Source organism: Notamacropus eugenii, chromosome 2 (assembly GCF_028372415.1).
Source record: "Notamacropus eugenii isolate mMacEug1 chromosome 2, mMacEug1.pri_v2, whole genome shotgun sequence".
Classification (NCBI taxonomy): domain Eukaryota; kingdom Metazoa; phylum Chordata; class Mammalia; order Diprotodontia; family Macropodidae; genus Notamacropus; species Notamacropus eugenii.
The window spans coordinates 444,947,464-444,974,278 of NC_092873.1; the positions used below are offsets into that span (position 1 = coordinate 444,947,464).

Genomic DNA, 26,815 nt, shown 5'->3' on the forward strand with positions numbered 1-26,815 from the left:
GTTGTTTTAGAAATGTGAAGCAGATGGTGGAATTCATAAAACAGCAACCCAACATGCAGAAGCACATGAAGTAATATTGAGTCAAAGTATTTTACTTGTTCTACTTGCTCCATCTCCCAAACATATATACTTAATTCAATTAAACAAATAATTCAATTTAACAGGCACCTATTAAATACCTTCTATGTTCAGGTCACTGTTAGGGTCCAAAGACAAAAAGAATATAAAAAGCGTCTGATTATAAGGAGCTTACATTTGGCTATACAACCTAAAGATAAAACTTTGTAGCTTGATAGCTTTTGACCCTGTACCTTATTTATACTTCCCTTCTCCCTTGTACTATGTCCCCTTTCCTTTATGTTAATAAATGACTTGCTCCCCCTCCCCCCTTCAAAGTCTAATTCAAAATTCACTGTTTTCTGAGTAGATATTTTGCCTCTACAGCTGGACTATGGCCCTCCTGAGGTTAGGCTCTGTGTTTAGTAGTTCTTCCACAAATTTTGTCAACTTCAAGAATATTCCCACTCTATCAAATATTAGTGAATATGATTGTTCCATTCAGTTTGGTCACTGCAATTTAAGCAAGTTGAAGAAAGGACCAGAAGGAAGTCAGATAATGGGCTACATGAAGAAAGCATAAAGTATTCAAAGCTATTCAGAGAATTTCAATTCACTCTGCAAATATTTATTACAAGACCAAATACCTATAAGTGTAAATGCTGAAGGTGAAGACTAAAGAGGAGACTTCAAGAGTCATTAAATTAATCCACATATCATGCCAAATAGATGATCTGTTTCAACTGAAAAAGGAGTGGAGGGATTTGAATGAGACTGTAGGAAAGTCTTCTTGATTGTTATTAATATGTCATTAGAACAGCTCATCCATTGAAGATTAGAATCTATTCTTAAAAGTCTGTAAGAAAAAAGACAACTGTTTGTCTGGTATTATTTAGATGCAATATTGTCTGAAAGCAAGTGGATAGACTAGATGACCTCTGTAATTCCTTTCTAAAATAATGTCTATGACACTAGAAAATATATTAGCTTGAAGAATGATTATCCATCTACCTGCAGTGCAAGGAGGTTTCTAATTTGAATTTATATTGACTAACCAAAATTACTTTCTATCATCTTTCGAAGATATATTACATATGTGATTAAAGTTCATTGTTATTGCCATCATTTACATAAGAACGGAGTCTCCTTCAAGCTGAATTCTTTTTGAATATTTCCTGCAAAACTAGCCATATTTATACCTGTGGGAGAGCACACTGTGACATAGTTGGTAGAAAAGTACTCTTGCAGTCATGGCAGTTAGGTAGTATAGAGTGTCAGACCTAAGTCAGGAAGACTCATCTTCCCGAGTTCAAATCCTATGTCCTGTTTGTCTCAGTTTCTACATCTGTAAAATGAGCTGGAGAAGGCAATGGCAAACCACTCCATTATCTTTGCCGAGAAAACTTCAAATGGGGCCACAAAAAGTTGAACACTACTGAAAAATGATTGAACAGCTTTGCAATCAGTAAGGCTTGTGTTCACATCTAATTCTGTAGAGTATTAGCCCTGGAACCAGGGCCAAATAAATTAACATCTCAGAACTTTATAGGATTCTCTAAGACTACAAATTACAGAGGAGTTGCTGATCTTCACTGACAAATGAAACTTCCATGACTGGAGTTCACACTAATGAAATCTGAGGTTTGAAACAACAACACAAACAAAATAAACTTTTAAATTAGGCAGATAACTGTACATATGGATATATTGGGTATAAGATCTTACCGTGCATATTGCAGGATAAGTTCAAACAGAGATGCCATCATTTAATGATTTTAAAGGTTTTGATATGGAAAAAAACCCACTCATTATACCTTTCAGCCTGAATTATAGTGCTTCAAATTAAAAAGGAAATACTTCATATCACATATTAATCTGAAAAGTATAGTTCTTCCTACCCTTGTGAAAGGCAGCAATAACATATTTTTATTGTTCTCATTAGCAAATATAAACAATATGGGCACATGATGTTCAGTCAGAAAGAGGCACATGTGTCCTAAACATGGATTGGAGATTGTACCTTTTGTGAGTTTCCATGGTATTTGTCAGAAGAGGGACTTGAAGGTATTCACTCTCAGAGCAGTTCTCCATCTCCTTATGACACTGTATTCATAAAAAGTAATATTTTAAAATGTCACTCATTGGATGTCCATGTGCCCCATCCTAGATGACTGCTCTAGTTACTTATCTCTAGCCCCGGCTTTGTTGATAATAATTCTATGAAGTTAGTGACAAGCTAAGTATATGAGAAATTTAAAAAATATATATATTTAATTTTTTCAAGATGGAAACAGTCTGCATATTCAGAATTATTCGGAGGTCTAGAGAGGCCAAGACCATTTCCAGCTCTAGAAGATGATAGCCATAATTTTGTTTTAAAAGGAGGATATAGTAAAACAATATGGAACCTCAAAAGAGTGAAATATAATGAAATTTAAAAAATATTTTTCTAAACTTTTTCTGTTTGAACTCCCTAGTTATTGAGAGAAAAGACAAAACCAGCTTTCATTATCATTCAAGGTCAATGTCAGTATTGTCACTTGCGAGCTCATTCAAATATTATTGGCACAAAGTTGAATATGGCATATTTTTTTACTTGTCAAACATGAAACTGGCTTTGTACATGAGATCTGCGTCAAATGGCCCTCCATTCTCCTTCTCTGATTGATCTTGAGCATATAGCTCATCTTTGGAATCAAAACATATTTCTAATGTAACATTTTATGGAAATGTTCCTGACCTAGTTTCTAAAACAATTAGTAGTCCCCTGAGTATTTCTAACTGCCAAATTTTTCCTGTTCTAATTTTGGTAATGCAACAACTATCCTTTTTCTCCAAGCATGATTTTCTTATTGATTTGATTTGCATTTGAGCCTCACTGGACATCAATTCGTATAGATATCAGTAAAACAGTTTATGCTATACCAGAATATTGTTGTCTATATTATATTAACATAAATATACACACATAATATTTTATATATGATATATATAATAAAATTAAATATATTATATATTGAATTAAATAAAAATAATATATGCTATATTAAGATATATATGATTAATTAAAATATACATGCACATATATATTATATATATACTTCATTTTAATCTAATATTAAAAATTCCCATTTTTATAAGTATAGTTATTACTTTAAGATGAGTAACATCTGTAATATTCATGTGAGATTTTGAGTGCCACATATTAGAAAGAGCATTGAGAAACTGGTGCATATAGATGGAAATGACTATATCATATGAGTGTCAGCTAAAGGAATTAAGGTTATTTAGCTTGGAGAAGAAAAGATTAAGGTGAGGGTCAGAGAGAGCAAACTCTGAATACAAATATTTAAAGAACTTTTATGCAGAAGAAGAGATCACTCTTATTCATCTTGACTCTGGGACTAAGTCTAGTTACTGGAAGTTAAAGAGAAGCAGATTTTTGCCTCAAAATAAGGGGGAAAATATCCTAACAGTAAGGTTAGGTCAAAATGATATCATCAGTTTTCAGGAAGATAAGGCCAGGGGACAGGTAGCAAATTTTTTATAATTACATATCTCAGACCAAGGATGATAACTTGTTGCTGTTGTTCTAGACAGGATTTTGACTAGATAATTTTTTTTAAAGTTTCTTCTGACTCAGAATCTATGATTCTATGGTTCTTTGTGTTTTTGAATGTGTTGCCAAAAGTCAAATCATGCTATAGTGTGAGTTTTAAGAGAATTAATTTTTAAGGTCTATGCATTTTCCACTCTTCAGTCTTGTTTAAATCATTCTTCAATTACTTCACATACAATATTAGATATTGATCCAAATGTAACTAATTCTTTATAAAACAGCACTGAAGGTAAATGATACCTAAGAGTAATCAGATAGGAATTTATCTAATTTCAGCTGTTTCCATGATATTTTTTAATCTGTTTACAGATCATTTGAATATTATGAAGTTCATTAAAATATTTTCAAGTATGAAATCATGTACTGAATCTATGTTATAAATTTATCATTTTTCTTCACAGGTATCATATCTTTTGGGTGACCAGATGTCTACCATTATGGGGCTTACAGGTTATGTTTTAATTTTTCTAAACCCCAAATGTTTTTGTCCTCTCCATATTCTCTATTGCTTGACCTATAATATAATGAATTGAACTTTCAATATGATTGAAAAAACAATTTTATCTTAAAAGATGAACGTGTATTAAGTATTAAGCACAGGTAAGACTTTTACTTAATTTCCCACTGATACACATATATCTTTTTCTTAAGAACCCCCCCCCCCTTTTTTTTGAACTGCCACCTTTCTTGTCTTAAGTTCTTATCCCAATAGCTATTATGTAAGTCCCAGTATAGGTTCTAGTCTGCTTTGGCCATTGCTATTGATGATTTCAAAAATAATGAAGGGAAAAAATAGAAGTAAATAACAGCCTACTTCTAACTGTACTTAATTTTGTCTAATGAGATAGTTCTGGTCCAGTTGTGGAATTCAGTACGTTAGACAGAGGATCTGTACTGGGAAATATTAGAAATGCCTAGTAATAAAGTAACAACTAACACATCCATCATTGTTTTCTATATTATTGTTATCTACCCATGAATAAATGTACTAATTGCAGTACATTTTTCTTACATTTTGTATTTTAGGTGTCAGTGGCCTTGATAAGTCTCTTTGAAACAGTGTTACTTGGTTACCTGAGTTACAAGGTAAGTTCTTTTACTTAGTCATTTCTCTCTGATAGATATAACATATCTGAATTATAGGTTCATATGATCTAGGGCTAGAGAGGTCCTTAGAGATCACTGAGTACAAGCATTCATTTTACAAACGAGGAGACTGAGGCCCAGAGAAGTTGTGACTTACCTATGCTTACATAGCCAATATGTAGGAAAAAAATTCATTGAAATGCAGTTCTTCTATACCTAAATATGTCAGCGCAATGGTTTACAACAAGGTTTTTTGAAAAAGTTATACATCCCTTTGACAACAACAACAACAAAAAATCAGATGTATCCTTAATTTGGTTTTATTAGTATTATTATTATTATATGCTAAAATCCCATATGTATTATGAATAGGTTATAGTTCTTTTGGATACAATGACCTGGTGTGACAGACCATACATCCATTGACCAAGGACAGGCCTAGCTAACTTTGAGGATCACAGGGACAAAGTTTAAAATAATAGAAACTTTTAAAGACCTACTAAGTCAAAGAAGAGTGAGAATCCCATTAATGTGGTAGTGATTTACAACTGAAACCTTTCATATGTTGTTTTCTCCCAGTAGAATGTGAGTTCCTTGAGAACGAACACTTTTCTATCCAAAATGCTTTTCTATTTGTATCTCCAGTACTTAGCACAGTGCTTTTCTCTAAAGTAAGCAATTCATTCATTCCTTCTTTCCTTCAAATGCTCACAGCAGTGAAATCACAATTTGCTGAGAAATAAACAATGCCATGTTACAAAAGGTTTGGTATTCTAAGGGTTGTTATATCTCTATGTGAGAGAGATAAAGGCTTCCATAGAATTAGATTCAATTTAAGAAGAATCAGAGCAATAGTGTCAGATCTTCTGTCTCCAAGTTTGTGGGGGAAGGAGAGAGAATTCTTCCTTTGCAATGGGAAATGAGAGGAAAAATAGAAAATCAAGAGGAGGATTTGGTTTTATAACATCAAAAGGGAAGATTGGTTTGAACTACATTGGCTTTGAGGCAGCTGTGGGACATTTATTTGAAAATATTCAGAAGGGAAATGGAAATAAAGAATTGGTATAGAGTAGAAGGATCAGACATGGATACACACATATAAACATATACATACATACACACACATACATATATAATCTGCCTAGCATTGAGAGCTGAAGTGGTGAAAGCAGATTAAATTAACAAAAAAAAAGGGATTAAAGAAGTTAGATGTAAGACTTCGGAGGATGCCTAAAATTAAGGGACAGAATGAGGAAGAGGAGTCAGTAAAAGGGATGGAGAAAAAGTGGTTAGAAAAATAGAAAGAGAACCTACATAGTACAATATCAACCCCCCCGCCCCCAAATAAAAACAAGTGAGAAAATTTTCAGAAGTAAGATATGAACAGGAAGAATGAGGAAAAAGAAAAGGATACATAATTTCGGGATTACTAGGTCCTTAATCACATTTGAAAGAATACTATCTATAGAATAGTAGAATTAGAAGCCAGATTTCAAGGGTTTAGGGGATTTATCTCTCGGAAGGACAGTAAATATGGACTATTTTTGAAAAAAAGAAATTGCATGTTAACGAAAGGAGAAGGAAGATAAGGAAATTTTTCTTATATATGTGCCTACATACTTATGTGTATAACATAGTCTTTATATATAGCTATGTGCATAACTGTATATAATTATACATCTATATCTTTATAGTTGTGTTTTATTTTTGTTATTGTCAAAGGAAATTGCCTCCATTAAAGCTTTACTCTAAAGCCTCATCATGATATAGAGGTAAATCTGATCTCTAGTTTCCTTCCTCCTTATCTTGTATTGAATTACCTTTTATGGAATGCTGGACCTAGAATTAAGAATACCTGAGTTCAAATATATTCTCCCTTACTTGCTAGCCATGTGATAAATCACTTCATGGCTTCATGATGTGATAAATCACATCACTTCTGTGCCTTTGTGTCCTCATCTGTAAGATGGCTATCATAATAGCAGCTACCTCCTAGAGTTGTAAGGATAAAATGACACATTATTTGTTATATGCTGTGCACACTCTATCTAAATACTAGTTATTAACATTGTTTTATTCTGTACATAGTTGTGTTAGATATATGTTATCCTCTTTGATGAAATATCAGCTCCTTGAGAGTAGGAATGGTTTCAGTTTTTATAATTTGTTATGTATAATTTGTTCCCCCAGGCACAGTGCCTGGCACATAGTAATTGCTTAATTCTATACATATTACACATCTTGCTTGCTTGATTCACCAAAGCTATGCCAAGAGCTATTAGCAAGATAGGGATGTAGACTTATAGAAGGTTGGCCACTAGGTAATAATTTTTTTTAATTTTATTTTTAATTTATGGAATAAAATATATATTTTTATAACATGGAACAATAAAAAGATTATATATATATATATATATAAGACTGCAAATCTATTCACAACTTGCTATTTCTTACAAATATACAATGAAATTAACATGTAACTTTTTTCTTTTTTTTTCTTCTCACCCATATCCTTTTTTAAAGACCATTGTCAAAAATATAAATGGGTTATGTTTTGCACCAAGGGAAGGTAGATCTACATGGTTGAAATAATGGATTTTTTTAAATATTGGAGGATAAGGAAAGATGAAAAATATTAAGCAGAGGAAAGGGAAAACACATACGGAGAAAGAGAGAGAGAAAAAGAAAAAGAGAGAGAGAGAGAGAGAGAGAGCGAGCAGGGGGTGGAGGGAGAGAATGAATTTAGGTAATATTGGACTTCATTAAGAGAGGTATAGCTGCCAGAAATAAGGAGGTGACATTATTTTAATACCCTGACCTAATCGGATAATATCTAGAATACTCTTTTCAGTTTTGGACACTACAGTATAGGAAAGATAGTGGTATGCTAGAGAATGTCAAGAGAAAGACAACCATCATGGTAAAGGGTCTTGAGTGTGTGTTGTGAAAAATGATTATTAGTAAACAATATCTTAGAGATTCAGAGCTTCCCCCAACCCCCTCCTTCCAAAGTCCTGACTTAAAGTTGTTTTTTTCTTGAGAAGAACATTACTGATAATGAGATTACATTGATTTTCCTAATTCTGATCAACCCCTTCCCTCCCCCAATCTCACAAGTAACTTAATCTAAGGAAGAGAAGTCACATTGTGCTCTGCTCAGGCTCCAGTGGAGATAGATTCTTCTGTCTAGATGTCCCAAAGTTGAGAGTGGTCTAGTATGGTTGGGTGTGCTCTTTTAAAAGAGATATTTCCTCTGTCCAGAGGTAAAATGATGATGAGGTGACATTGCCAATGTGCACCCTATATAAATTATGTCCCCTAACCCCAAAATGAGCTCAGTTCTAATACTACAGCTCCCATAAATGCTTGCTGCCCACTTTGAGAAAAAGAAAACAATGGATAAACCTAATCTTGCTTATCTTTCTTAGACCAAACTCTGTGTAGTTGACAGTGCCATATAAAGATTGCTTGAAGGAAATGGACATATTTAGCCTAGAGAAGAATGATAGATTTCTTTGGGAATCTGAAAGGCTGTTATGTGGAGGAGGGATAGGATTTGCTCTGTTTGGCCAAAGAGGGAAAAATCAGAAATAATGGGTAGAAATTATAGGAAGGCTAAGCTCATTGTTCAGATAATCAATGAGAGCTTTTCCAAATTGGAATGGGCTGCCTAGAGTTGGGATGGAATTCCCATCATTAGCATTCTTCAGAGAAAGACAAATGATGGCTTTCTGTGCTTATTTCACTATGTATTCTATTTTAGGCATCACCCGTATGTGTTAGCTAGTTTGCTGAGGTCCCAAGGCTGAAATTTATCGCTCTTTGTTTCTGAACATTCCAGTGATAGGGAAGAGACAATTACTTGGGCAGATTCAGCCACAGGGAATAGAAATCAATAGGACAGGAGATACTTCCTAAAATATGTTAGATGGAAGAAAACAAAAAGATGAATTTCTTGAGTGAATAAAAAAAACACTTGTTAAATGCTTTCTATGTGCTAAAGGATAGGGATACAAATAAAAGCAAGCAAGGAGTTTCATCTTAATAAGGAAACCATAAAAGGGAGATAGAATTTGAAGATGATGGTAAGGCATTATTACTTGGTTTAGAAATGGTTGGAAAACAGTATGGTGGCCTGGTTCTGGGTAGGTTTTTGTGATACTCACCTATCAAAACCCAGAGTCCCTGGGGTAGAGTTTAAATTCTTTTGGGAGGAGGAGAAGGTTCAGAGTAAGATCCAGAAACATCTTAAATTGAAGGCAAATGAAATAAAAAGAGCTCAGGTTGCTTTTTATTACTTAGAAAAGTAAGTGTTATGTAATCTGCCAAGCAGAACTAGGGACAGTTCAAATTTCTACTACAAGGAAATAAAATTATTTGCAACAAAAATATGTGCAAAGTATCTTGGAGTTTATCTTAAAATTATTCCATAGTAGGACATATAGTCAAACAATGTAGATCTTTAAAACAATTTCTTCATTTTTGAATCCTAAGAAATGAGAGGGTTGGATACAATCCACCTGAGAGACTGTGAAGTAAATCAAGATTCTTTGTTTTATATATTGTCTACAGATATTCTTATACACTAATACTTAGCTCATTCAGAAATGAGAGGAACTGATCAAACTATTTTAAAAAATATATAGTAAAAAAGCTTTCATTATGCTCATAACAGGATTAGTTTTATAGAATCATAGATGCAGAGTTTGAAGATGGGACTTTAAGGGATCATTTAATCCCATTTTCTCGTTTTAAAGATGAAGAAATTAGAGTTTCATCAGAATGCTAGTGATTTGCCTAATAGTGTATCAGAATTCAATGGTGGTCCTACGAATCCAAATTCAGGGTTCTTTCTATAAACAAGTATACACATTTCTCTATATAAGAATATATAAAAATTGAAATTAACTTCCTAGTCTTTAACACCTAAATGCCTACAGTTGTACCTATGCAGTGGACTTAAAAAGGACACTGGAATTTGAATAGAAAAATCTGGTTTATAAGTACGCACTGAGTTCCCATGCTGTGTTAACACTGTGCAAATTATGGTTTTCTTATGTGTTTATTTTTCTGAGAAATTGAGATATATTCCTATCATTTCCTTCTATTTAGAGTTATTTTAAAAATAAAATGAGACAATTCATATAATTGTGACACTTGGGGATATCTCCCAATTTTCAAAATTGTTTCCCCAAACAAGGCAACTGCAGAGGTTCAGTGTACTCAGCAGAATAATATCTACTCAAAACCTTGGCTCATGGACCCCCATTGGTGTAATTACTTTTATTAATCAGCTAGAAACTAAATTTAGTTCAAATCAAAGACATTTTAGTGAAGTTGAGGAGAAAGAAAGGTACTAATGAAACATTCTCCCATAAACCTGTTCATACTCTCCTGAAAATAAGCATATCTTTAATGGGAAAAATGGGCTCATTTAAGGAAGACAAGTGGGAAGGCACATGTGTGGAAAACAGCATGCAAGAGCAAGTTATGTTTTCAGTCCTAAAGACTTACCACTGTTTTCTGCTCTCTTTATGTTGTTCTGATTAGACCTGCTCCCTCCCAATCCTCCCCACCTCCCACCCCTGCCTCCCATTCCTCCACTTTGTCCATTGTCTCTGCTGATTCTGTAGTCTCTGCAGTATGCTGTCAGACCAGTGCTGTGGATGCTGCCAGACACAGTTCTATTGGGCACGTGGTTATGTAACCTTTCTTTGCTTCAAGCTTCGTTTGAAGTTCTTGGCTAGAATGAATTCTTTTCCTGATGATAATCATGATATCTGTCATGGTTTCCATCCCTCATTCATAAAAGCAGTCATGCTAAACATACTCAGCTATCATATCAGAAATGTAGGAGGAAAAAATTCCACAAATCTTGAATTTTTTTCCCCTGAACGGTTGGAGGGGTCTCTCTGTGCCTTTCAGAGTCTTCTCTAGGACTATTTTGCAAAGATATTTTTTATTCTAGTGCCAATATCTTCAGAATATGGAGGTGAATCACTCTTAGATCAATAGTTAAAGCATCTTTTTTCTGTTGATTTTTTTCCATTTTTAGAAAAGATTTAAGAAGTGAAACAACATTTGACACAGTCCCCCACTTTCCTACTCTTTCCTTCACCCTATTATTACCTTCAGTGCTGACTCCCTTTTCCTTCATTCCTACTCACAGATGCAGTGATACTCAGCTGAGGAATGAAATTGTACTAAGTATAATGATAAAGAAAAGAATCTAATTCTGTCCATATTCAAAGTTAAAATGAGTAAATCTATGTTCTTTATGTTCTGAGGTGATTGGTTTCATTCCTAATTGTTTTAATCAAACTGGAAAAAGGAACTCCCTATGTAACCAAAGACTGCCTTAAAGATGTTATCAGAACTACCTATGGTCATACTCTCCTCCTCCAGGTCTTGTAAGTCTTTCCTATAGCAAGTCCTGCAGCAAGAGAGGAAAGTGAAGCCTCTGTTCACACCTGTGAAATGGGGTTTAGTAATGAGCACATTTGAAAAAATTTACATCAACTTCTTGTACTTATTCCTTCTTGACTTCAGAGCAGTCTCCACTATGCTGCTCTGGATGGAGCATCAGTGCCCTCAGGCTCAAGTGTATATTTTTTAACTGAACTTTCTGTTTGTAGGGACTTATCTTTCTGTCAGACACCTCACTGTAGTTTAGAGTAGGTATTACTTATGCCTCCCTGTTTTAATCCCTTATGGCTAGAGTATAACTATACTGTATCTGCTCTCGATGAATTGTTAGAGACTCTTGGGATCCAGCATCACTCATTTGAAGGGATGCTTTTCAATACAGATAAATTGATGAGGACTGATAAGATGGCCCTGGTGACAGTGATATACGTGTATATTTGTGGGGAGGGCATAGGTAAAATCGTGAAATGCAACTAAACCCAGAGAAAACTTTTATTATCTTTCTTTCTTTGTAACCAAATCTTTTTGGAACATAGCAATAGATTTAGAACTTAAATGGTTTTTAGAGATCAAGTCCAATTTTTTCATTTCATAAAATGTGGAATCTAAGACACAGAGAAATTCAGCTACTTGCCTCTGGGTAATATGTCTAGCAACTGAGAGAGATCCAAACTTAGGTTTCCCTTATTTAAGCCCAGTGCTCTAGTCACTACACTACATTTTCTTTTAGGCTTCAAATTTTCCATATATCAACAATATATAAATATGAAGAATTATTATCAACTTTGTATCAGACTCTATGTAGTACCATTAAATGAAGGTTTGGTTAATATTGTATGAAGATGAACAACGAATATCCAACATGAATGGAGCTATAGTGGGGGGTAGGATAGAGTTGAGTGAGGGGTTGAAAGGAGGTACAGAAATATTTAAACTTTTTCTCACTTCTTTGGGGAATTTAGGCTCAAAATAATGATGTGCCTCCATCTTCTAGTCCTCTATTATCCAGAAAATAGTAGCTTTTTAAACATGTAGAACATACCTTCCAAGGGATGAAGGAAGAAAGGACTTCTATATTTCATCATATAAATAAATAATTTAAACCAAATATAAAGGAAGTAAAACTCTCACAAGTCATTTTCAAGGCTCAAGAATAGCCTAAATTTGGAAGGAATTTGAATGTAAAGTCAGTTAAAGAGAAGTTTTGTGATTATTTTTGTTTTTAAATTATTTATAACTCTTCCATTAGTACAAATCATTATGAATTGGCTCTATGCAGAGAGTCTGGCCCAAACATAAATCTAAATTTATGAAAGTGTATTCTCCACCTTACTGGCTCAAAGGCAACATGAAATTAACTTTGGCACATTTTACAGAATTCACAGCCCTACTCTAAAATGTCAATTTGAAGATGTTATTAAATTAATTTTCCATTGCAGTGCCATTAGTTGATGGCATTTATAGTTAATTAGCTCCTGTCATTTATAAAATAAAAGCAGAGTTGAATGGGGCTTAACTGGCATTGTTTCTGTGATATGACTTCATTTCCCCATTTTGGCTCCTCTTACAACTATGTACATGTAAATGTCAAAGCTAATGTTTATATGGAAACCTTGTTTGAGATGAGTTTGGGTAGAGAAGATGCTCTAGGTTAAGAAGGAAAGTAGAAAATTGGATTTCATATGGACATAAGAGAAACTAAAGACTGGCGTTTTTAGGGAGGAGGACTGATGAAGAATCTTAAAATTGGCTAATTCTTGTTGCCATAAAGATTTAGGCTTAGTAGAGATAGACATTTGAAGCCTAGTTTCAGACCAAAGCATTTACAACCTTAGAAATCTCTGTCTGTTCAATAATAGCCCCCCCCATAATCTAATAGTTACTTTCATAAATTCATCTGTGACCACTACTAACTCGAGTCTGTCCAAGTCTTTAGCCATTAAGAGGTAAAGTTAAGGCAGGGAAGAGGGAGGAATATGCTAGGAGTAGTTACTTTTGAAGCTGAGCAAACAAAAGAGAAAGACAAGAACATAGAAATTTTGAATATCTGCCCATTCCTATTACCTTCTCCACCAAAAGTATTCTTCTTGTACCACATATGAATGGATACTAACTATGAGCAATGAGTCAAAAATAATAAGTACCTATTGTGCATCAGGCACTGCTGGGTCCTGTGGATGAAAGAGTCCCTACTTTTGTGGAATTTATATTCTCTGTAATGGAAACATATATGTTCACCTATAAAATCAATATAAGGTAATTATTTGCAGGAAGATACTAGCAGAGGAGTCGAGGGGCTATCAGCCAAGGTTTCATAAAAAGATGATAATTGAGCTGAGCTTTGAAGGCAGCTAGGAATGAGGAGGAAGTGCATTCCAGGCATGGGGAATGGTCTATGGAAAGGCAAAGATATAGGAGATGGAGCAGTTGTGAGGGACAGCAGCAAGGTTAGTTGGTTAGACCAAAGATTTCAGGAAGGGAAATATTCTATTATCAGACTGGAAAGATATCTGGGATCTGGGCTGGAAAGATCTTTAAAAGTCAAACAAGAAGAATTTGCATTTCCTCCTATAAGTAATAGAGAACCACTGGAATTTTTTGAGTATTAATGTTCAGCTTAAGGAAAATTTTTGTCAGTCCTTTGAAGGTTGCATTCAAAAGGGGAGAGAATTGAGGTAAAACAAAAAGATTAAGAAGTCTTTTCAAGAGTCCAGGTGAAAAGTGGACATCTGAATTCACAAGTAGGACCAGATACAACAAATCTCAAGATAGCAGAAGTATTGATTTATCCTACTTTGGACATTGTACTTAGTCAAAACCCAGTAACTTGGTTTCTTTTTTTTTCTTTTTTTTTCTTTTTTTTGTATCTTAGATTTTGTAGCTGAAAATGATAGTCTTTACTATCTAAACCATCTGTTTGAGTTTTAGATGGGTTTGAGTTTAAATTGAGGTGCAGAAGTTGTGTAGAGACTGAAAATAGGAGAGATGAGATTCAAACCCAACACCTCTAACACTAAATGTAGTCCTTCTGCCCCTATAAAATCTTCCTTTAGCTATGGTTTAGAAATGTAACCATTCAAAGGTAGCTAGAATATTGATAGGATATATCCTAACCTTAGGTATATTAAACATATTCTCTGATGTTACAAAAGTTCAATATACTTGTCGAATTCAAATGCTTTCATTTATTGATGGCCACTAATAGTTTGAAAGACAAACAAGTTAGATCAAAACCCCCAGACAATTAACCTCATTGAAGTCTAAATAAAAGATGTCATGAATTACATAATTGTTCTTACAGTAGAAGTTGTGTTAACTCTTTTTCTATTCTGTCTGCAGTTGCTTTTCCTAAGGTTTCTGGTATTTAGTGTCAGTATCAAAGCACTCTCTTTTGATATATGTTTAATTAAATTCAACTAACATTTATTTTTTTTTTACTAGGTGCTGCACTCGGTACTAGATTTGAAAAGATTTTTTTCAAGAAGTCTGTCCTTACATTCTACTCTATATGCATATATATGCCTTTATGTATAGGCAATAAGGTGGTTCAGGAAATAGAGCACTGAGATACAAGTCAGGAAGATGATTTCAAATTTGGTCTCAGACATTTTTTACCTGTGTGATCCTGTCTGCCTCAATTTCACCTATAAAATAGAGATCATAATAGCACCCACCTCCCAAGGTTATTGTGAGACTTAAATGATATAATTTTTATTAAGCATTTAGCGCAATGCCTGGCACACAACAGGAGCTTAATAAATTCTTTTTTCATCTTTCTCATATGCAAATTGATGGCATTTTAATCTCAAAAATAAACTGCAGTATTATTGACAATTTGTTCCTTATTATTTTTAGAAGATGTTTTCTATCGATGCAAAATAGTGCCTGTTCTACAGTTTATAGTCTTAGTTGCCTGAGGAACACATAGGTGAGTGACTTGCCCATGGTCACACAATCAGAACTGATCAGAAATGGGACTTTAATTCAAGCCTTCTAGACTCTGAGACCAGATCTCTGATGCCTATACCATAGTGCCAATCATGCCTGATATTTATGTAGCATTTCAACCTCAATAGAACTCTTTATATATCTTATATCATTTGAGATTCACAAAAACCTATTAGGTAAATATTTCAGGTATTATTTTCCACTGAGGCTAAAGTAACTTGACAATAAGTGACTTGACAATGATCACATAGAAAGTGGAAGAGATGGGATTGAAACTCATAGCTCCTTGATTCCAATTCCAGTGCTCTATGGCTATTGCATTATTTTATCTTTCTTTGAAGACTTAGAGATCCATTGATAATGAAATGAGAAATTTGCATATTTAGTTAGAGTAATATGGTTAGTAACACATGAACCTAGAATGAGAAAAAGAAAAATTTTAAAACACTCACAACATAGAAAATAAAAACATGAAAAAATAGAGAACAATGTAATTATTGAAAAATCTAATCACAAAATGTCTCTCTATATTGAAGAAGCTTTGTTAGATGCATACTTTTCTGTAACCCTTTCATTTTCTGATTTTATTTAAACAAATGCTTATTGATATCTTCTGTTTCTTACATCATCGTTATTCCAGGTATGCTCCATTCCTACTTACCAGAGGTCCATCCCATATACCAAATGGTACTTTTTAGAGAGGAAAAAAATTAGCACAACTGATCAACACATTGAAAAAAATCCAAAAACATGTACTATGTGTAACACCTGTGGATCTTCCACCTCCACAGAGGAGTAGGTTGTGGAAATGTCCTCTCATATCTCTTCATTTAAGTCCTTCTTGAGCTTTATAATTTTGTGACATTTGTTCTTTTTTTGTTTGTAATTCTTTCTATTTTGATCATTGCAGTTATTGGGAATATCATCTTGAATCTATTTGCTGTGCTTTATATCAGTTTTTGCTGATCTTTCTGTGCTTCTCTGTATTCATCACAGCCATCATTTCTTACAGAAAAATAATATTCTATTAAGTTCATGTACCACAAATTGTTTAGTAATTTTCCAATTGATGGACATCAACTTTGTTTCCAATTCTTAGCTATCATGAAAAGTGATATTATAAATATTTTGGAGTATATGGGGACTTTCTTCTTATCAATGCTACCTTGGGTATAAGCCTGGTAACGGTGACTCTGGTTCAAAGGGAAATGACATTTTTCGTCACTTTGTTTAATTCCAAATTGCTTCCCAAAATGGCTATGTCATTTCAGAGCTCCAAATAACTGTATTATTCTGCATATCATTCCACATCCCCTCCAACAATGATTATTGCCATTTTTGTCATTATATTTCCTAATTTGCAGCATGTGAGATAAAATCTTAGGGATGCTTTGATTTGCATTTCTTTTATTCTTAGTGACTTAAAGCAATTTTTCACGTGGTCTTGAATACTTTACAATTTTTTTAAGAACTATTATTCATATCTTTTGGATAGATGTACACACAGACATACATATATATATATTTGCATGTAAGATATACATGCATACATATATGTGTATGTATATGTCTATATCTTGTATGCCAAGCTCTTGTCTGAGAAATTTGATACAATTTCGCCCCATTCAACACTTGTCTTCTTATGCTAGGGGCACTGATTTTGTTTGTGTAGAAGCTTTTCCATTCAAATAATCAAAATCTATCTTTTGTAATTGCTTTTACCTCTTATTTGGTTAAGAACACATTTTCTACCCTTAATTGTGAGAAGTATATGATGTTTCTCTTATATTTTTATAGTATAATATTTAATATTAAGTTGTATATCCATTTAGAATGCATTATGGAATAGGGAGTACCATGGCAAAAGGTACTGGTCTAAGTTTAATTTCTGCCAAGCTGCTTTCGAGCTCTCCTAGCAATTTTTATCAAAAAAAGGATTTTTTCCCAGATAATTTATGTTTTCTACTTTATCAAATGTTAGGTTATTGAGTATATTGCGTTACTGAATTCTATTGTTTCTAATTCTCCTTTGTCTCGTCTGTTCTATTGATTTAGCTCTCTGTTTTTTTAAGCTGTGCTAGATGGTTTGGTGACTGCTGCTTTATAGTATAGTGTGAAATCTGAAAGTGCTATTGCCCCTTTGTCTTTGCTTCATTTCATCATTTCCCTTGATATTCTAGTTCTTTTGTTTCATCCAAGAGAATTTTGTTATTATTTTATTAAGTTCTATAAAGTATCTCCTGGGTAATTTGGTTGGTATAGAATTTAACATCCAAATTAATTTTGGTAATACTATAATTTTTATCATATTGGTATGGCCTTGCCTACAATACTGAATTTTCCTCCAGCTATTTAAGTTCTTTATTTCTTTAAGGAACTTTTTGTTATTGAATTAATACAAGTTTTTTTAAGGAAACTTTTATAATTGAGTCAATACAAACTTTGTGTGTTTTGGTAGATCAATTCTTAGGTATTAATTCTGTAGACATTTAGAATGGAAGTTACCTTTTTATTTTTGCTTCTTGACTTTTTGTTGTTTTTATGTAGAATGGTGTTGATTTTTTGAAGATTTATTTTTTAGCCTAAAACTTTGCTGGAGCTATTAATTGTCTTAGTATCTTTGCTGATTCCCTAGGATTTTTTCATGTAACTAATCATGTCATTTGCAAATAAAGACAGTTTTGTCTTTTTTACCTATATTTTTGCATTCAGTTTCTTTGTCTTGTCTTATTGCTATTTTTGGCACTTCCAAAACAATATAAAAGAGTGGGCATCCCTGCTTCACTCTCATATTTGTTGAATAAGTTACTAGTGTATCTCTATGGCACATAATGCTTATTTTTGGTGTTAGGTAGATGCTTTTTATGATATTAAAACAGTCCCTCTATGTCTATACTTATGTGTGTTTTTTTTAGTATAAAAGTGTATTGTACTTTGTTAAAGACTTATTCTACAACTATTGAGATAATTATGTGCTTTAATATATTTTATTTTTTAATATAATTATTTCTGTTAGTTCTTTTCATAGTGTTGAACCACTCCTGTATCTCTGGCATTAATTCAACTTGGTCATGCTGAATGATTTATTGGATAAAGCATTGTTTGTTACAAAAGATTTTTTTTTAAATTTTACAGTCAATGTTCTTTAATGATTTTCACCCATAGTTTTCTTTCTGTCTTGTATCTTTTCTGGTTTCATTAGTAGGCCTATATTTGCCTCCTAAGAAGATTTTAGTAGCATGTTTTCTTTCTCAATTAAAAAAAATTATTTGGGAAGAATGAGTGCTAACTGATTTCTAAAAGTTTAATATAAATATCCTGAGATTCCATGCTGAAGTTGCTTTATCTTTGGAGAGATGTAAGAATTGTGAGGTTCAGAGAAAATGTCATCCTCCATATTGCTATTCATGTGACCCAGAATCATTCCCCCCTTAATTTTCTTTAATTAGATATTTATGTTAGGTAAAAGTGCTGATTATCCTTATTGTTAATCCTTTACTCCTGTGTGTAAGAAGTGATTCAGTATAGGGTTTCTATATACTTTAGCACCATGCCTTTAATTTAGCTGACAATACTTAGCAGAATTGGAGAATCAGGCAGTATTCCTTAGTAAATGGAATGCTGGATTTGAATTAATGAAATCTGGGTTCACATTCTGCCTCTGATAATTACTAGCTGCATGATCTTGTGTCCTATGAACCTCAGGTTCAGCTTCCTAAGAATAAAATATATAGTCAGATTGGGATTTGATTTAGTGAGTTTCACAATAAATCTTTATATTTCTTAGAATCTTAGATTCTAGCTGGAAGGGATTTTAGAACATATTTTTTTTTCTGTTTCAGTTACATCAATTGACATATGACAAAATTGAGGCCAAGGAATTGAAATTATTAGATCAGTAGCAGAGAGCTATTAGTAGAACCTAGGTCTCCTGACTCCTATTAGAGGGCTATTTTAACTATAACATGCTGCATGTTATTATGTAATATACTTTTCTATTAAAAACTTTTGTAATTGAATTAATACAAGTTTCTTTAAGGAACCTTTTATAATTGAATCAATACAAGCTTTGTGTGTTTTGATAGGTCAGTTCTTAGGTATTAATTTTGTAGACATTTAGAATGGAAGTTACCTTTTTATTTTTTGCTTCTTGGCTTTTTAATGTTATGTAGAATGGTGTTGATTTTTAGTTCTATTAGTTCATTATTATATAAGTGAAATAAAAAGTTTTAATTTGAAAAATTTCAACATAAAATACCCTATTTTAAATGGTGGGATTGATATTCCTTCATGTGCCCTCTTTTTTTGTCCTAAAACTTTCTACTTACATAGAAAAGGAGTTAAGATATAATTTCTTAAATCGCCCCCCCCCCCCCCCCCCCCCCCCCGCCGAAGGCTCTACTCCACAAGAACTTCATTCTATTTTCTTTTTTACTGCTGGAATTTTCACATTCATTACTTTTCAGAAAATTTTCAGAGCCAGAGTGAAGTTAAAAGTGTAGATTCTTGCTTAAATAATTCAGATATCCCTCATCTCTTATCTCTCTCTGCCTCTTAAACAATAAATGAAAACTTTACCGTTCAAGTGACCAAAATTTTAATAGAAATCTTTTATTTCTCTTTGGAGCAAGTAAGTAAATGTTGAGGTACATTACATTGTTCTTTTTCATTAACTTGTATTTTATTAACTAAATATTAAAGGATGATGATATGGTTTAATTGTGATATGGTTTAATTCTAAAATAATAATACCCATCATTTAAAAATATTTTATAATTTGGAATTACTTAGCATTATGAATTCAGTGATTTTTTACATAATATCAATCATAGTTTGAGGTATGGTGATTTTTTGGGTTGAATATTATTTGAAATGTTTTGAAAGAGATTGAGATATGAAGCATGTAATATTTTCTTTAGGACTCTGCCTGATTTAGATTTATTGATGCTTTCTAAAATACTATAATCATTTCTTAATATATAGCAAACATTGCTGAAAGCATGATACAGTTGGAATTCTGTCTTTTTCATCTACTACTTAGGTTATTTAAGCTCCATGTTACTTCATTTCCTAACTGGTAAAGCAAAAGAGATTTGATTTGTCTTTGCTTTGAAACTTTAAATCCATGATTCTAAATCCCTGGAACTTCATTTCCTCACTGATAAAGCAAAGGGGGATGGATTAGATGGCTTCTGTGGATCCTTCCAGCTCTGTATCTGTGATTCTATGATTCCCACTATAATAACTATAATGAAAAAAACAATTAAGAAAAAATTCTTTTGAGGGACCAGGTCTATTACTATTTGCAATATTCAGCATACATCAGCTCTTCTTTCTATTACCCTCTCCATTCCTCAACCTTGTCCAAACATAGAAGAGAGATAGTTATTGTTATCTATTTGTAACAATTCATAATCTGAATTCAGCTGCATATTCCTGTTCTTTTCATTTACATTATTGTTGTCATTGTAAATATTAATTGCTATTCTGGCTATGTTTTATTTGCTCTACAGCTGTTCATAAAAGTTATTCCTTCCTTCTCAGAGTTCACCATATACACAATTTTGTGAGGAGCAATAAATATATCATTACATTCATATACTACAATTTGTTCAGTCATCCTCAAATGAATGCCCACTCATTTGTTTCCAGATATTTCACAACTTAGTTAACAAACTTTTTTTATGTTTCTATTATGTCAAGCACTATGCCAAGGGCTGGAAATACAAAGAAAGGTAAAAAAACGCCCAGTTCTTGCTATCAAGGAGCTCTTATTTTAATGAGGAAAATAGCATGCTATAGCTATTACAAGTAAGACATGTACAAATTAAATTGGAAGTAATCATCAGAGAGAAGGTAATAGAATTAAGAAAGATGAGAAAAGACTTCTTGTAGAAGCAGGGATTTTATCTGGGACTTGAAGGAATCTCAGGAAAACAGGAGAGATGAGAGAATGAATTACAGGCATTGGAGATGAATAATCAGCTAGAACATGGATTGTTTTGCACAAGGAATGACAAGGAAGTTAATGTCACTGGATGGTAACGTACATGTGATGAATAAGAAGAAAAAGATGCCAAAGGTTAGAGGGGACAAGATTATGAAGGGCTTTGAATAGGGGACTTTATATTTTATCATGGAAGTGATAAGAAACCACTGGAACTTGTTGAATAAAGTCAGTGCTTTCAACAGATTAATTTGACAACTAAAGGAAAGATGGATTGGAGTGGGGGAATACTTGAGGTAGGGAAATCAACCATCAGACTATTGTAATAAATGTGATATAGGCTATTGTAAGGTGTATGAGAGCAGAGTGGTAGAATTATCAGAGGAGAGAAAGGGAGATAAGAGAGATGTGAAGACAAAATTGACATGATTTGACAATAGATTCTATAAGGAAATAATAGTAGGAGAGAGAAGTAAGAATGATATCTTGATTGGGAAGGTGGTCGTACTATTGACAGTGACAGGGAAGTTAGGAACAAAGGAGGGTTTGGGAAGAAAGGTAATGGGTTCAGTTTTGAACATGTTGAATTTAAAATATTCATGTGATATATAGTGAAAGATACTGGAGAAATGAGACAGGAAAGAGACAACTGGATAAGGGGATTTGAAAATCATTTGCATTAAGATAATAATTGAATCCATTGGAGCTATTGAGAGCACCAAGAAATATACATATACATATTATATATATATATATATATATAATGTATGTTATATACATATACATATAATATATGTATATAATGTATGTAATATATATTATATAGTCAACATTCACTATTATATTACATATACACATATACATATAAATACACACATAAACATACATATATATACATATATACACATGTATATATGTGTATATATGTATACATATACACATACACATACACACACACATATATATATACATCCATCTGTCCCCTGCAACCTTAACTGGGGCGTTTCTTTTTATTCAATGAGATCTGAGTGTGAACAGGGCCTATATATTTAAGTGAATTAATTAATGCCATTGAGTAAGAGAATGGCTCTATTCATTTTGTATAAAAGATAGATTCAGATGTTAGAGGATGGAGCAAATATGGAATAAAGGGAAGACTGAGCACTGGACTAAGTGCTGAGGATACTAAAAAAGGCAAAAAAAAGTTCTCGCTGTCAAGGAGCTCCTATTTTAATGAGGAAAACATTTGCTCTACAGGAATGGTGAAGAAGATGATCTTCCTAGGCTGAGGGAAGTCCCAAGAAAAGTTTACATCTTTCTTCACTATCCTCTCATGATACTTGTCTATCTTAAAACATTGTAATAGAGATATTGTTTCTTTTTTTTCCAATTTATTTATTTATTTAACTTTTTATAACATTCATTTTCACAAAATTTTGGGTTCCAAATTTTCTCCCCCCTTGTCCCCTCCCCCCACCCCAAAACACCAAGCATTCCAATTGCCCCCATCACCAATCTGCTCTCTCCTCTATCATCCCTCTCTCTGCCCTTGTCTCCATCCTCTCCTCTGTCCTGTAGGGCCAAATAACTTTCTAAACCCCTTTACCTGTATTTCTTATTTCCTAGCGGCAAGAACAGTACTCGACAGTTGTTCCTAAAACTTTGACTTCCAACTTCTTTTCCTCCCTCCCTCCCCACCCCCTTCCTTTGGAAGGCAAGCAATTCAATATAGGCCAAATCTGTGTAGTTTTGCAAATGACTTCCATAATAGTCGTGTTGTATAAGACTAACTATATTTCCCTCCATCCTATCCTGTCCCCAATTACTTCTCTTCTCTCTTTTGATCCTGTCCCTCCCCATGAGTGTCAACCTCAAATTGCTCCCTCCTCCCCATGCCCTCCCTTCCACCATCCCCCCCACCCTGTTTATCTCCTTATCCCCCACTTTCCTGTATTGTAAGATAGGTTTTCATACCAAAATGAGTGTGCATTTTATTCCTTCCTTTAGTGGAATGTGATGAGAGTAAACTTCATATTTTTCTCTCACCTCCCCTCTCTATCCCTCCACTAATAAGTCTTTTGCTTGCCTCTTTTATGAGAGATAATTTGCCCCATTCCATTTCTCCCTTTCTCCTCCTGTATATTTCTCTCTCACTGCTTGATTTCATTTTTTTAAAGATATGATCCCGTCCTCTTCAATTCACTCTGTGCACTCTGTCTCTATGTGTGTGTGCATGTGCGTGTGCGTGTGCATGTGTATGTGTGTAATCCCACCCAGTACCCAGATACTGAATAGTTTCAAGAGTTACAAATAATGTCTTTCCATGTAGGAATGTAAATAGTTCAACTTTTAAAAGTCCCTTACGACTTCTCTTTGCTGTTTACCTTTTCATGCTTCTCTTCATTCTTGTGTTTGAAAGTCAGATTTTCTTTTCAGCTCTGGTCTTTTCATCAAGAATGCTTGAAAGTCCTCTATTTCATTGAAAGATCAATTTTTCCCCTGAAGTATTATAGTCAGTTTTGCTGGGTAGGTGATTCTTGGTTTTAGTCCTAGTTCCTTTGACTTCTAGAATATCCTATTCCATGCCCTTCGATCCCTTAATGTAGAAGCTGCTAGATCTTGTGTTATCCTGATTGTATTTCCGCAATACTCAAATTGTTTCTTTCTAGCTGCTTGTAATATTTTCTCCTTGACCTGGGAACTCTGGAATTTGGCCACAATGTTCCTCGGAGTTTCTCTTTATGAATCTTTTTCAGGTGGTGATCAGTGGATTCTTTCAATATTTATTTTGCCCTCTGGTTCTAGAATATTAGGGCAGTTTTCCTTGATAATTTCATGAAAGATGATGTCTAGGTTCTCTTTTTGATCAGGGCTTTCACGTAGTCCCATAATTTTTAAATTGCCTGTCCTGGATCTATTTTCCAGGTCAGTTGTTTTTCCAATGAGATATTTCACATTGCAATTTTTTTCATTCCTTTGGTTTTATTTTATAATTTCTTGATTTTTGATGAAGTCATTAGTTTCCATCTGCTCCCTTCTAATCTTCAAGGAATTATTTTCTTCAGTGAGCTTTTGGATCTCTTTTTCCATTTGCTTTTTAACGCATTCTTCTCCTCATTGGCTTTTTGGATCTCTTTTTGCTATTTGGGCTAGTCTATTTTTTAAGCTGTTATTTTCTTCAACATTTTTTGGGGTCCTCTTTAGCAAACAGTCGACTCATTTTTCATGATTTTTTTTCTGCATTACTCTCATTTCTCTTCCCAATTTTTCCTCCACTTCTCTTATTTGATTTTCAAAATCCTTTTTGAGCTCTTCCATGGCCTGAGACAAATTCATATTTTTCTTGGAGGCTTTGGATGTAGGAGCTTTGACTTCCTTATCTTCTTCTGTTTGTATATTTTAGTCTTCCTTGCCACTAAAGAAAGATTCTATAGTCTGATTCTTTTTCTGGTTTTTGCTCATTTCCCAGCCATTTCCTTGACTTTTGAGCTCTTTGTCAAGGTTGTTCTTTGCTTTCAGTGAGGGTGGGGGTTTACTGTCAGCCACATAGTCTGTGGGCCTAGAACTCCAGAAACAACTGCTGCCCTTGCTCCTGCTGTGGCTGACGGGGCCTCCTCCACCTCCTCTACTGTCCTGGAGCTAGGGTTGGACCACTCTACTTTCTCATGCAGATCTGACAGGTTTTTTCCACTGACTTTCAACTTGTCCTTGGCATTTTGGGGTCGTGAAGTTTGTAAACTTCCATGAGTGCCAGAGATTCTCTTCTCTCTCCCCCCACCCCAGGACTTATTGGGCCTGTTCTGTGCTGGCACAGCCTTCGTTGGTCTTTGCTCTGCTCCCAGCTTGATGCAATAGATGCTTCCCCTAGATCTTCCAGGCTGTCTTAGGCTGGACATTTGCTTCATTCAGTCATTCTGTGAGTTCAGGCAGCTCCAGAATTTGTTTAGTCATTATTTGCAGGTATTTGGCTGGATTTGGGGGGAGAGCTCTAACAAGTCTCTGTTTCTACTCTGTCATCTTGGCTCTACCCCCAATTCAACCCATTATTTCCTATTTTTAACCCATATTTTCCCAATTTTATTGGGAGTTGAATTTTACTTAACAATAAAGGGTCCAGGAGTTAATTAGGGATAGATATAAAATATAAGGTTAAGCAGAGAATGCTAAAAGTTGCCTAGGTATTAAGGATTATTCCCTAATGAAGACTTGGACAATTGTGACTGATATGAGAACTTTTCCTCTAATATCATCTTCTTGAAACCAAAGACAAGGAAACCAAAGAAACCTCAGAGTATGTTATATTGCCCCCTCCAGGCTTAAATTAATCTTATTTTTTAGAAGGGTATTATTTGTGGTTAGTTATATGACTGTTTAGTGGAGGCACTATAGAATAGATAGTCATATAAGACCTTTTTCTTCCAGGAGAAGTGGAAAAGAAGTGAGTGTAAATTCAGAAAGGTGGGGAGAAAAGCATCATTTGTGCAGAGCAGTGAGTTAAGAGGTATAGTTCTGCCATACAGTATGCAGAAGGAAGTAGGATGGAAGAAGTCTGGAAAGACAAGGAGACAGATTATGAATAATTATGTGTCAGAGTAGTTCATATTTGATGCTAGTAGTGATAGGGAGACACTGGGGTTAATTGAGTATTGGGTTGACATGGTTGGACCTATACTTCAGAAAAATTACTTTGGTGGCTATGTGGGAGAAGGATTGGAGTAGGAGAGAAGAGGCAGGAGATCTGGTTGAAAGACTGAGTCCACATGATATGACTTCTAAGGAACTGAACTCATATTGTGGCTGTGTGAGTGGGGAAAAAAAGAACATTTTCAAGAGGTATTGTAGTGAGTGAATTTCTGAGATTTTTTGAAAGTGATCAGATATGTGATATGAGTTAAAGTGAGGAATAAAAAATGCCATCAAGGTTTCGAACTTGGGGCACTGGAAGTTTGGTATTTCCTTTGACTGAAACAGAGCAGTCCTAAAGAGGGAAAGATTTGGCAGGAAAGATAATCCACTCTGTTTTTTGACATGTTAAGTTTGGGATACCTAGGAGATATTCAATTCTAAATGTAAAAAGGATAACTAGTAGTGAAGAACTAAAGCTTAGTACTAGAGTAGGCTAAGTATTCAGGAATCATCTATGTACAGCTGATCATTGAAACCATAGAGACTGATGTGACTTTCAAGTAAAAGAGTATAGAGACAAAAGAGAGGTGGACCGAGAGAGACTTTGGATATATCCAAAGTGGGTGTGACATAGATTAGAGAGTATAAATTTATAGTAGATCCAGTCAGTATAATTTCATGATTTCGATAGCTCAGCAGCATGTATGTGTAGGAGGGAAAGTTAGATGTGATACTTGGCAAGACATTTTTAGTGATAGGAGAAGGGAAGTAGAAGATAGTGGAGAGTTAAGATGTTTCATCCAGGGTTTGATTTTAAGAAGAGACCACAATGTAGCCAAAACAGGGATGATGGCCTCGAAAAGAACAGAGGTGAGAAACGATTGAAAGTCTTGGTGAGGATGAAGAAGAGGTGGTTTAGGAGGGGCAGAGGAAATGATAGAAAGGTAAAATATTATCATCAAGTTAGGCAATTTTGAGTGCCTCCCTTCTTACTGCAATCATTACTTTATTTGACTCCCCTCCCCTTTTTTGTTTCTACGTGGAAACAGGTGATCCAGGACCAAGTGTAACTTCTTATTCTGCCATCTTGTCAGATCTTGTAGATA

At 34.1% G+C, this 26,815-nt stretch overlaps 1 protein-coding gene across 8 annotated transcripts in view; it reads left to right on the plus strand.

The window, feature by feature from the left end:
• The window catches only part of KCNT2 (potassium sodium-activated channel subfamily T member 2), a 528,526-nt gene that overhangs the window by 187,773 nt on the left and 313,938 nt on the right, over window positions 1-26,815 (plus strand). For all 8 annotated transcript variants that reach the window (XM_072648322.1, XM_072648328.1, XM_072648323.1 and 5 more), the window contains exons 4-5: window positions 4,078-4,126; window positions 4,703-4,762. In XM_072648322.1, coding sequence (XP_072504423.1) covers window positions 4,078-4,126; window positions 4,703-4,762 — 109 coding nt within the window. The remainder of the gene's footprint in view (window positions 1-4,077; window positions 4,127-4,702; window positions 4,763-26,815) is intronic.